The sequence below is a fragment of the Cebus imitator genome, unplaced genomic scaffold (assembly GCF_001604975.1).
Source record: "Cebus imitator isolate Cc_AM_T3 unplaced genomic scaffold, Cebus_imitator-1.0 Scaffold87, whole genome shotgun sequence".
Classification (NCBI taxonomy): Eukaryota; Metazoa; Chordata; class Mammalia; order Primates; family Cebidae; genus Cebus; species Cebus imitator.
Window position 1 is genome coordinate 4671874 of NW_016107402.1, and position 11502 is coordinate 4683375.

Below are 11502 nucleotides of genomic sequence, written 5' to 3' on the forward strand. Positions count from 1 at the left end.
CATTGGCTTTGGCAATACGTAGCACTGTAACCATAGCAGAGCCTTTAAAGAATAGACTAGAATAGGCTGGGCGCAGTGGCTCACACCTGTAATCCTAGCACTTTGGGAGGCCAAGGCAGGTGGATCACGTGAGGAGTTTGAAACCAGCCTGGCTAACAGGGTAAAGCTTCCTTTACTAAAAATACAAAAAATTAGCTGTGGGTGATGGTGGGTGCCTGTAATCCCAGCTACTCAGGAGACTGAGAGTCACTTAAACCCTGGAGGCAGAGGTTGCAGTGAGCCAAGATCGTGCCACTGCAATCTAGCCTGGGCAACAGAGTGAGACTCTGCCTCACAAAAAAAAAAAAAAAAAAAAGACTAGAATAAATTGTAGAGAGATGGAAGGTGAGGGAGTAGAGAAACAAGCAAACAAGTTTGTTGTAAATGAGAGCTAAAAATTGGGGAGGTACCAGCAGAAGAAAGTGGGTCATGGAATAATAATTTGAAAATAGGCCTGGGCATGGTGGCTCACACCTGTAATTCCAACAGTTTGAGAGCCTGAGATAGGAGGAGGAGGGCTTGAAAGCAGGAGTTTGAGACTTAGCCTGGGCAACATAGAGTCCATCTCCACCAAAAAAAAAAAAAAAAAGGCAGGGCCTGGTGGTGTGCAACTGTAGTCCCAGATACTCGGGAGGCTGAAGTGGGGAGGATGGTCTGACTCCAGGAGTTCAAAGCTGCAGTGAGCCATGATGGTGCCACAGCACTCCTGCTTGGGCAACAAAGCAAGATCCCATCTCTAAAAACAAACAAAAAGACATTAAACCATGTTTGTATATTTAAGGGAATGATGCAGAAGAAAGATATTTGTGATGCAGAAGCTTAAAAAAAGGGATAATTACAGGGCTAGAGTTCCTAAGAAGACTAAGATGATGACATTCATTGCACAAGTGGCGGGATTAGCTTGGATGGCTGGGTCCTGTCCCTGCATTAACAGAAGTGAAGGTCAATTTTAGCACCTGTCGTAATTTCCTGGGCCCAGTGCAAAATGAAAACGTGAGCCTCCTTATTCCAAAATTATTAAGAATTTCAAAGCTACAACAGAAAAGCATTAAACCAAGCGTGGAGGCTTTCTAAGCCTGGGCCCTGTGCGACTGCAATTTGTATGCCCAAGAAGCTGACCCTGGTCAAGTATGTAATGAGGTCGAGGAGGAGCAGGCTGTCTTCTAGGTAAGTCCCTTCTAGGATTGGAAGAGATGACTAAGGCTACTTTCAGCTTCACTGTTCCACAAGCTGGGAGGCCATTAGCAACGGAGAGAAGCCAAACTTGTCCCTTTTTAACTTCCAACCCTGCCAGATTTGAGTCCAGACCTTTCTAGAAGTCTCCACGGCATCGGGTGACCATAGCAACTCATGCCAAACTCTCGGGCCCACGGCTCCGCCCGCCGTTTCGTGGACGCGCTCGTTGATTGGCTCAGAAGGTCGACCAATGGCTGGTGAAGCGGGCTGCTTGCCGCACGGTCAATGGCTGTTGGCCGGGAGGAAGGCGGGAAGAGAGGGGGAGGAGGCGGGCCTGGGCGGCCGCGCGCGTGCGTGTTTCCGGCTCCGCTGCGGAAGGCGGACGACTGGGGGTGTTGGGCCCAACGCGACGCGAAGGTGCGGAGAGAGCGCGGGACTAGAGTGCAGACCTCGGGACGTGGATCGGAGCCGGCGCAATGGGCGGAGAGCAGGAGGAGGAGCGGTTCGACGGCATGTTGCTGGCTATGGCTCAGCAGCACGAGGGAGGCGTGCAGGAGGTAACGGCTCGCGTGGCGTCGGCCCACCCGGCGGCCCTGGCCATGCTCCTTCCGCCCTTCTCTGCCTTCGATGGCGGAGACCCACTCCTGGGCCTCGCGGGCTTCTAGGATGCCCCCACATTCTCACTGCGCCCAGGTTCCGACTCGGCCGCCGCCGGCAGGTCTCACCGGGTTCGCATCAGTCGCGGGCCTCTGGCGCCCCTCAGTAGTTCCTGTCTTAGCAATTCCTGCATACCTGAGCGTAGGATCCCCCTTTAGTCTCACATACTCCCTCAACCCCGTTTCCCCTTTGATGAAGGCTTCCCAGGAGCATCCCTTAGTAAGAACCGTCCCAAATACCGTGATTTGCATCCAACAAGGCTTGAGGCGAGTCGACGAATGTGTGCGGTGTGGGCTCGGGGTGATGTTAGCTCGGGGTGATGTTAACGCGTGGTCTTGTTAGGTCTTGAATGGGAGAATAGGAGGCCTGTGTTCACAGTTAGTTTCCACCACCTACCGACTTGGAACCTTTACATCTCTCCAAGCCTCAGTTTCCTTGTTTATGAGACAGCTGCGAATGCCAGTTTCCCGAGAGAAGTGAAGAACAGTGAGTTCTCAGTAATAAGGCTTTTTCATTCAACAAGTATTTGTCGTGTGATTGATGTGTGTCCCACACTCAATGCGACCGGGGATGCCAAAACCTGCCCTCGTCCTGATAGAGCTTACAAAGAGCTTTTCGAAGGCATAATTCGTGCCCAGCGACAGACACAGTAACACATAGTGTATAAATAATAAGAGCCGACTGTTAGGGTTCTGGAGTTGGCTTTTCGGAACAGGTACAAAGTTGGCCGGGAGCAGTGGCTCACGCCTGTATACCTAGCACTTTGGGAGGTCGAGGCAGGCGAATCACCTGATGTCGGGAGTTTGAGAGCAGGCTGACCAACATGGAGAAACTCCCTCTCTACTAAAAATACAAAATTAGCCAGGCGTAGTGATGCATGCCTGTAATCCCAGCTACTTGAGAGGCCGAGGCAGGAGAATCACTTGAACCCGGGAGGTGGAGATTCCAGTGAGCTGAGATCGCATGGTTGCACTCGAGCCTGGGCAACAAGAGGGAAACTCCCGTCTCAAAAAAAAAAAAAAGAAAAGAAACTCTAAGTTACAGGTAGAAAAGTCTGTCAGGATCAGAACTCTCATTTTCAGAGCCAGAGAAGTGACAGGGATTTGCCCAGATCATGCAATACGTATGGTCCTGGCCTAGACAGGTCAGTGTGCTTCCTGGAGTCCATGGCTGATTGTGTCTCACTGGGGATAGGTTTGGGTTCCATTGAACTTTCCATTCCTACTCTTTGACCTACGTGTCTGTGGTGACCAAAGACTTCTGAGCCCTTTGTGGTGGGGAGAGAGTTTCTAGTTTGCAGGTGTGAAAAGCCTTCCTGTCTCCATTCCTCTAAATTTTTGATACAAAACTGGATTGCGAAGCGAGTTCATTTTGAGCAAATTGAAAAAGTGTCTAGAAGCAATAATTGAAACCATTGAGATAAGTTCTAGCATCAGATTTAGACCCACTCTTGGGCAAATAAAGGGTTTGTGTGTGCTGACCTTAGGTCACCACTAGGTTGTTTCATTCAGCAAGAATTTTATGGAGCATGTACCCATAGCCGTATCTGGTACCCTGCAGTGCTGGGTAGACTAAGCCATAGTTTATGGTTCCTGTTTGTAAGGTGTTTACCCTCTGCCAGTGGGTCTCTTGCTCTGTGCCATACATTGCTAAAGGCCTCACCTCCATAACCTCATGATCCTCACCGCGTCCCTAGAAATAGGTCCTATATCTTACTCCTCTTCTACAGAGTTAAGAAACTTCTGCAAAGTCAAAAACTAATATATTTCAGTCTGATACTCAAAGCCATGTCTTTAACCACATGGCTACACTTGTACCCCAGCCAGAGTTAGTCCATTTTATCCTCCTTTGAAGTGACTTCATTTGCTCCCCTCCCTCTTGCTTTGACCCAGTAACTTACCCAGTGTCTGTTTTTTTTTTCTTTTGAGATAGAGTCTCACTCTGTTGCCTAGGCTGGAGTGCATGGCGCCATCTCGGCTCACTGGAACCTCTGCTGCCTGGGTTCAAGCAATTCTCCTACATCAGCCTCCCAAGTAACTGAGACTATAGGTGCCTTGTCACTGCCCCCGGCTAATTTTTGTAGTTTTTAGTAGAGATGGAGTTTCACCATCTTGGCCAGGCTGGTCTTCAACTCCTGACCTCGTGATCCACCCACCTCAGTCTCCCAAAATGCTAGAATTACAGGTGTGAGCCACCACACCTGGCCTTTTCTTTTTTTTGAGACAAAAGTCTAACTCTGTCACCCAGGCTGGAGTGCAGTGGCACGATCTCCGCTCACTGCAACCTCTGCCTCCTGGGTTCAGGCGATTCTTCTGTGTCAGCCACCGAGTAGTTGGGATTACAGGTACCCACCACTGCACCTGGCTAATTTTTATGCTTTTAGTAGAGACAAGGTTTCACCATGTTGGCCAGGCTGGTCTTGAACTCCTGACCTCAAGTGATCCGCCCACCTGAGCTTCCAAAGTTCTGGGATTACAGGTATGAGCCACCGCGCCTGGCTTTATCCAGTGTCTTGATGGGCTTTTTACTTTCTGGAGAGGAAAGCTGGGCCCAGGCTTTTCATTCCCTGGATGCAGAGGAGTGTTCTGTACAGTTAGGCTGCTTCTAGCATCACAAGGAAAGTAAAACGTGCACACGTCCATGCAGGATATGAGAAATCTGCTCCGTGGTAGAAGTGACTAAGATAACCCTATGCAGAGGGTGTCTCCTCAGTTGGGAGGCTCAGAGGAAAAATAGTCAAGTTCTAAGTGCCCTCCTAGACAAAAGAAGCTGACTTACGTGCAGTTGAAGGGCTCCCAATATGGCAGCTCCACAGCTTTGTTCTTCTCCCCCTCTTTCAGCTTGTGAACACCTTCTTCAGTTTCCTTCGATGCAAAACAGACTTTTTCATTGGAGGAGAAGAAGGGATGGCGGAGAAGGTAAGTGTTAGAAACCGCTGTCCTTTGGGCAGCTTTGTGTCTTCAGAAGAAAAGCTCACCTGGCTTTCCTTTGGCATAATAGTAACATTCAGCAGAAGCAAAATGCCAAATGTGAGGAAGGGAAGCAAGCTTTCCTTTCCTCAAGCTCCACTCCTTGCTCAGTGCTTTACCTACCTTATTTCCCATGATTTTTGCAGTTCTACAAGAGGGGCAGGTGTTAACTATTCCTGTTGAGGAAATTGGCTCAAGAGAGTTTTGTACCTTGTCCGAAGTCTTGTGCTGAGTTGTGTGAGAACCAGGGTTGAACCCAGTCTGTTATAAACCTGCCTTCTGCCCCTGACACAGTGCCTCTCAGTTCCTTTTCCAATGAGGTTTTATTTTTGTTTTATTTATTTATTTTATTTATTTTGAGACGGAGTTTCACTCTTTTGCCACACTGGAGTGCAGTGGTGCAATCTTGGCTCACTGCAACCTCTGCCTCCTGGGTTCAAGTGATTCTCCTGCCTCAGCCTCCTGAATAGCTGGGATCACAGGCATCTGCCACCAAGCCCAGCTAATTTTTGCATTTTCAGTAGAGATGGGATTTCACCATGTTGGCCAGGATGGTCTCGATCTCCCAACCTTGTGATCCACCTGCCTTGGCCTCCCAAAGTGCTGGGATTACAGATTTGAGCCACCACGCCCGGCCTATTTGTTTATTTATTATTTATTTATTTTTGAGACGGAGTTTCGCTCTTTGTTACCCAGGCTGGAGTGCAATGGCACGATCTCGGCTCACCGCAACCTCCGCCTCCTGGGTTCAAGCAGTTCTTCTGCCTCAGCCTCCCGAGTAGCTGGGACTACAGGCTTGCGCCACCATGCCCAGCTAATTTTTGTATTTTTAGTAGAGACGGGGTTTCACCATGTTGACCAGGATGGTCTCGATCTCCTGACCTCATGATCCACCCGCCTTGGCCTCCCAACGTGCTGGGATATAGGCGTGAGCCACCACACCCGGCACTGGCCTATTTATTTTTTTGAGACAGAGTCTTCACTCTGTTGCCCAGGCTGGAGTACAGTGGCACAATCTTGGCTGACTGCAATCTCTGCCTCCTGGGTTTAAGCAATTCTTGTGCCTTAGCCTCCCAAGTAGCTGGGATTAGAGGCACATGCCACCACGCCCAAGCTAATTTTTGTATTTTTCTTAGAGTTGAGGTTTCACCATGTTGGCCAGGTTGATCTCAAATCTCTGACCTCAAGTGATCCACCCACCTCGGCCTCCCAAAGTGCTGGGATTACAGGTGTGAGTCACTGCACCTGGCCTGAGGAGGTTTTAACTAGTTAACCTGGGAGATGAGACTGGGCAAATGTTAGAAACTGATGCTTAGAAAGAAATTTAGGAATACTCAAAGCCATGTCTTCCCAGATCCTGTGACTCAGAGTTCAAGGATTTTTATTTTGTAGTATTGATCCTGAGATCTTGAACTTCTTTCTGATTCCTTAAAGTTGTAATTGCATTTTTGAAAATTGTTATATCATGAGGACTGTACCTCGCTTAGTTATCTTTTTTTTTTTTTGAGACGGAGTCTTGCTGTTGTCACCCAGGCTGGAGTGCAGTGGTACAATCCTGGTTCATTGCAATGTCCACTTCTTGGGTTCAAGCAATTCTTCTGCCTCAGCCACCTGAGTAGCTGGGATTACAGGCATGCACCACCATGCCCTGCGCCATTATCTTTATAAAATACATCAGTAAGAGACATAATAAGGAGACATTTTGCAAACTTTTCTGTGGCTTCAAGGTTCTAACAAGTTGGGAAACTCTTTAATGTGTCCTGAAGGTTTGAGGCCACTCTGTCATAGACACATTACCTAAGAGTAAGAGTCCCATGTTCTTGGTCTAGCTATGTCACCTAGTCGAGTTCCCACCAGTCCTCTGGTTCTTTCCATCTGTAAAATGGGAGAAAATAGACCCCTTCTAGCTCAGGTATTCTTTCTGTGTTGTCACTGTCACCTCTGGTTTTTCTGTGGGCCAGACTACCTTACAATATCAGTAGTCTAATTTTTTGTGTGTATGAGACAGAGTGTCATTCTTACTGGTCAGGCTGGAGTGCCATGGCGCAATCTCTGCTCATTGCAACCCCCACCTCCCGGATTCAAACTGTTCTCCTGCCTCAGTCTCCTGAGTAGCTGGGATTACAGGCATGCACCACCACGCCCAGCTAATTTTGTGTTTTTAGTAGAGATGGGATTGCTCCATGTTGGTCAGGCTAGTCTCCAACTCCTGACCTCAGGTGATCTGCCCGCCTCAGCCTCCCAAAGTGCTGGGATTACAGGCATGAGCTATCGTGCCCGGCCTAATTTTTTCAATGAATATTTATTGAACACTTAATGCTTCGGATTGTGTTAGGTCCTATACCAAACCCTTTGGGATTGCAGAGGTGAATACAAATGTTCTTTGTTTTCATGGATCTCACAGTGTAGCCAAAAAAAAAAAAAAAAAAAAAAAAAAAACAACCAAGCAGTGAAAAAGTAGTGGTTGTTGGGGCAGAAACCCTGGGAACATAAAACTAACCTAGGATGGGGGCTCAGAGAAGACTTTGTGAGGAAGTGATGCTTCAGGTATGAAGATGAATAGCTGGAAGGAGGGAGAGAGGTGAACCCTTGTGTATGTGTATTTGAGGCAGGGTCTTGCTCTGTTGTCTCAGTTGGAGCACAGCAGCGCAGCCTACCAACCTTAGCTTCCCAAAGTGCTGGGTCTACTTAATTTTTCTTAACTGTAAGAAGGAGTGATCCTTATCTCACAAGGCTGGTAGGAGGATTAAAAAAAGGCGGCCAGGCGCAATAGCTCACCTTTGGGAGCACTTTGGGAGGCTGAGGTGGCAGATCATGAGGTCAAGAGATCAAGACCATCCTGGCCAACATGGTGAAACCCTGTCTCTACTAAAAATACAAAAATTAGCCAGGTGTGGTGGCATGCAAGTGTAATCCCAGCTACTTGGGAGGCTGAGGCAGAAGAATCGCTTGAACCTGGGAGGTTGCAGTGAGCCGAGATCACACAACTGCACTCTAGCCTGGCAACAGAGTGAGACTCTGTCTTTTTAAAAAAAAAAAAAGAGCTGGGGCTGGTGGCTCAAGCCTGTAATCCCAGCACTTTGGGAGGCCGAGGCGGGTGAATCATGAGGTCAAGATATCAAGACCATCCTGGCCAACATAGTGAAACCCCGTCTCTACTAAAAATACAAAAATTAGCTGGGTGTGGTGGCACACACCTGTAATCCCAACTACTCGGGAGGCTGAGGCAGGAGAATTGCTTGAACCCGGGAGGCGGAGGTTGCAGTGAGCTGAGATTGTGCCACTGCACTCCAGCCTGGCAACTGGCGACAGAGTGAGACTCTGTCTTTAAAAAAAAAAAGAAAAGGCAAAGGTCCACAATCCACTTCAGAATCCCTTGGGGCCACATATGTTTTGGGGTTTAAAATTATTTGGATTTCAGGAAGACAGTGCAGTGTATATAATGTACATTATATAAAATACTCCAATCCCAGGGCCAGGAGCTGTGTCCTATAACAAAACACATTAATACTTCTGCAGAGAAATATATGTATCAGTATACATACCAAGTTGAAGAAACGAAGGGTGTAAATACCTCATGCCACAAACTTATAAAATATACAAAAGCACTTTTGGTTTTTTTTGTTTGTTTTTTTTGAGACGGAGTTTCACTCACGTTACCCAGGTTGGAGTGCAATGGCGCGATCTCGGCTCACCGCAACCTCCGCCTCCTAGGTTCAGGCAATTCTCCTGCCTCAGCCTCCTGAGTAGCTGGGATTACAGGCATGCACCACCATGCCCAGCTAATTTTTTGTATTTTTAGTAGAGACGGGGTTTCACCATGTTGACCAGGATGGTCTCGATGTCTTGACCTCGTGATCCACCCGCCTCGGCCTCCCAAAGTGCTGGGATTACAGGCTTGAGCCACCGCGCCCGGCCTAGCACTTTTGGTTTTTATAGTTTTTGGGGGTAGGACTTGTAGACTTGAGTACAGCCATAGTGATCTAATCAATATGATATTGATAGAAGAAAAGAAAAATGGACCAGTGAAATGGAATAGAGAATCCTGAAATAAAGTCTAGCATTTATGAGGGTTTTTTTTTTTTAAAGATGGGGTTTCACCATTATGGCCAGGCTGGTCTTGAACTCCTGACTTGAGGTGATCCACCCACCTTGGCCTCCCAAAGTGCTAGGATTATAGGCATGAGCCACCACACCAGACATTTATGAGGGTTAAATATGTCTAATGTGGTAATTGAGTTCATTAGGTAAAGCATGATTTAATAAGTCTTACTGCTACATGGATTTTTTTTTGGTAAAAAAAAAAAACAACAAAATTTACCATCTGTCATACTTTATAAAAATAAATTACGGATAAGTCTTGTAAGGAAAGCTAGGAAACTAGTCTTGTGTGGGGGAGACTTGAAGATTAGAAAACTGGAAGCTGTAAAAGAAGAGGTAGCTGTTCTGTTTGCCTCTTCAAATGCTGAAAATTTGTAAATGGTAAAAGAGACATATTTAAGTCAATTGAAGAATACTAGATTATGAGAAAATATGCAATGCAGAGGACAAATAACATTTAATTGTTAATTTCATATTTAGGAACTCATAAATAAAAATTAGCCAGGCCTCATGGCACATGCCTCTAGTCTCACCTACTTGGGAGGCTGAGGTAGGAGGATTGCTTGATCCCGGGAGGTTGAGGCTACAGTGAGCTGTGATTGCACCATTACACTCTAGGCTGGGTGACAGAGCAAGACTTCGTTTCCAAAAAAACAAAACAAATCCCACAATGAGGTACTATCTCACGTCTGTTAGGATGGCATCTATTAAAAGGAAAAACAAAATAACAAGTGTTGACAAAGATAGGGAGAAACTGGAACCCTTCTACACTGTTGGGGAGAATGTCAAATGGTACATTTGCATTATGGCAGTTTCTCAAAAAATTAAAAATAGAACTATCTTACAGTCCAGCAGTCATGCTTATGGATATATACCCCAAAGAAGGATTGAAAGGAGGATATATTTGCACGCCCATGTTCACAGCAGCATTGTTCACAATAGCCCAAAAATGGAAGGAACCAAAGCCTCCATCAGCAGGTGAATGGATAAACAGAATGTGATTTAGACATATTCTGGGATGCTAGTCTGCCTTAAAAGGGAAAGAAATCTTGTCCATTGCTACATGGATGTACCTCTGAGGACCTCATGTTACATGAAATAAGCTGGTCACAAAAGGACAAATACAGTTGATCCTTTGTATCTGTGGGCTCTGCATCCATGGGTTTAACAAACCACTGATGGAAAATATTTGAAAAAAATTTTTTTTTTGGCCAGGTGTGGTGGATCATGAAGTCAGGAGTTAAAGACCAGCCTGGCCAAGATGGTGAAACCCCGTCTCTACTAAAAATACAAAAGTTAGCTGGATGTGGTGGCGGGCAGCTATAATCCCAGCTGCTTGAGGCTGAGGCAGAGACTTGCTTGAACCCAGGAGGCGGCAGAGGTTGTAGTGAGCCGAGATCATGCCATTGCACTCCAGCCTGGGCAACAGAGCAAAAAAAAAAAAAAAAAAAATTAAATGACTATACAGTAATAAAAAATAATACGAATTAAGCCCAGCATGGTGAGCACACCTGTAATCCTAGCTACTTGGGTTGCTGAGAGGGAGGATTGCTTGAGCCCGGGAGTTTGAGATCAGCCTGGGCAACATAGCAAGACCCTGCCTCCCCCTCAAAAAAAACTCCACAAATTAAAAAAAAAAAATACAATCTAATTATTTACGTACATAGCACTTACATTGTATTAGATATTAAGTAATCTAGAGATGATTGAGAATATACAGGAGGATGCATGTAGGTTATATGCAAATAAAATGCCATTTTAAATTTATTTATTTTAACAGAGTCTCACTCTGTTGCCAGGCAGGAGGGTAGTGCGTTGATCTTGGCTCACTGTAACCTCCACCTCACGAGTTCGAGCTATACTCCTGCCTCAGCCTCCCAAGTAGCTGGGACCACAGGTGTGTGGCACCACACCCAGATAATTTTTGTATTTTTAATAGAGACGGGGTTTCACTGTGTTGGCCAGGATGGTCTCAATCTCTTGATCTCATGATCCAGCCGCCTTGGCTTTGCAAAGTGCTGAGATTACAGGTGTGAGCCACTGCGCCCGGCCTAAGATGCCATTTTATATAAGGGACTTATCCTGAGATGTAGTGTTGGGGAGTGGTCCCGGAACCAATCCTTGTGGGTATGGTAGGACTGCCATATTGCATGCCACTTACATATAATTGAAGGCGTATTTTTGGATTAGTAATTATCTTGTGACTTTTTTTTTTTTTTTTGAGATGGAGTTTTACTCTTGTTGTCTGAGCTAGAGTGCAGTTGCATGATCTCAGCTTACTGCAGTCTTCGCCTCCTGGGTTCAAGCCATTCTCCTGCCTCAGTCTCCTGAGTAGCTGGGACTCCAGGTGCATGCCACTGCACCCAGCTAATTTTTGTATATTTAGTAGGGACAGGTTTTGCCATGTTGGCCAGGCTAGTCTCAAGCTCCAGTAGCCTAACTCCCGAGCTCAAGTGATCCGCCTGCCTCAGCCTCCCAAAGTGCTGGGATTACAGGCATGAGCCACCATGCCTGGCCTACAAAAACAAACCAAAAAATATTTAAATAATTAAAAAAAAAA

General features: G+C 46.5%; 1 protein-coding gene across 1 annotated transcript in view; it reads left to right on the plus strand.

Moving 5' to 3' along the window:
- Positions 1-1544: 1544 nt before the first annotated feature.
- The window catches only part of NUDC (nuclear distribution C, dynein complex regulator), a 20076-nt gene continuing 10118 nt past the window's right edge, over positions 1545-11502 (plus strand). The window contains exons 1-2 of the mRNA XM_017534816.1: positions 1545-1772; positions 4713-4790. Of these exons, the coding sequence (XP_017390305.1) occupies positions 1692-1772; positions 4713-4790 (159 nt within the window). The 5' untranslated portion in view covers positions 1545-1691. The remainder of the gene's footprint in view (positions 1773-4712; positions 4791-11502) is intronic.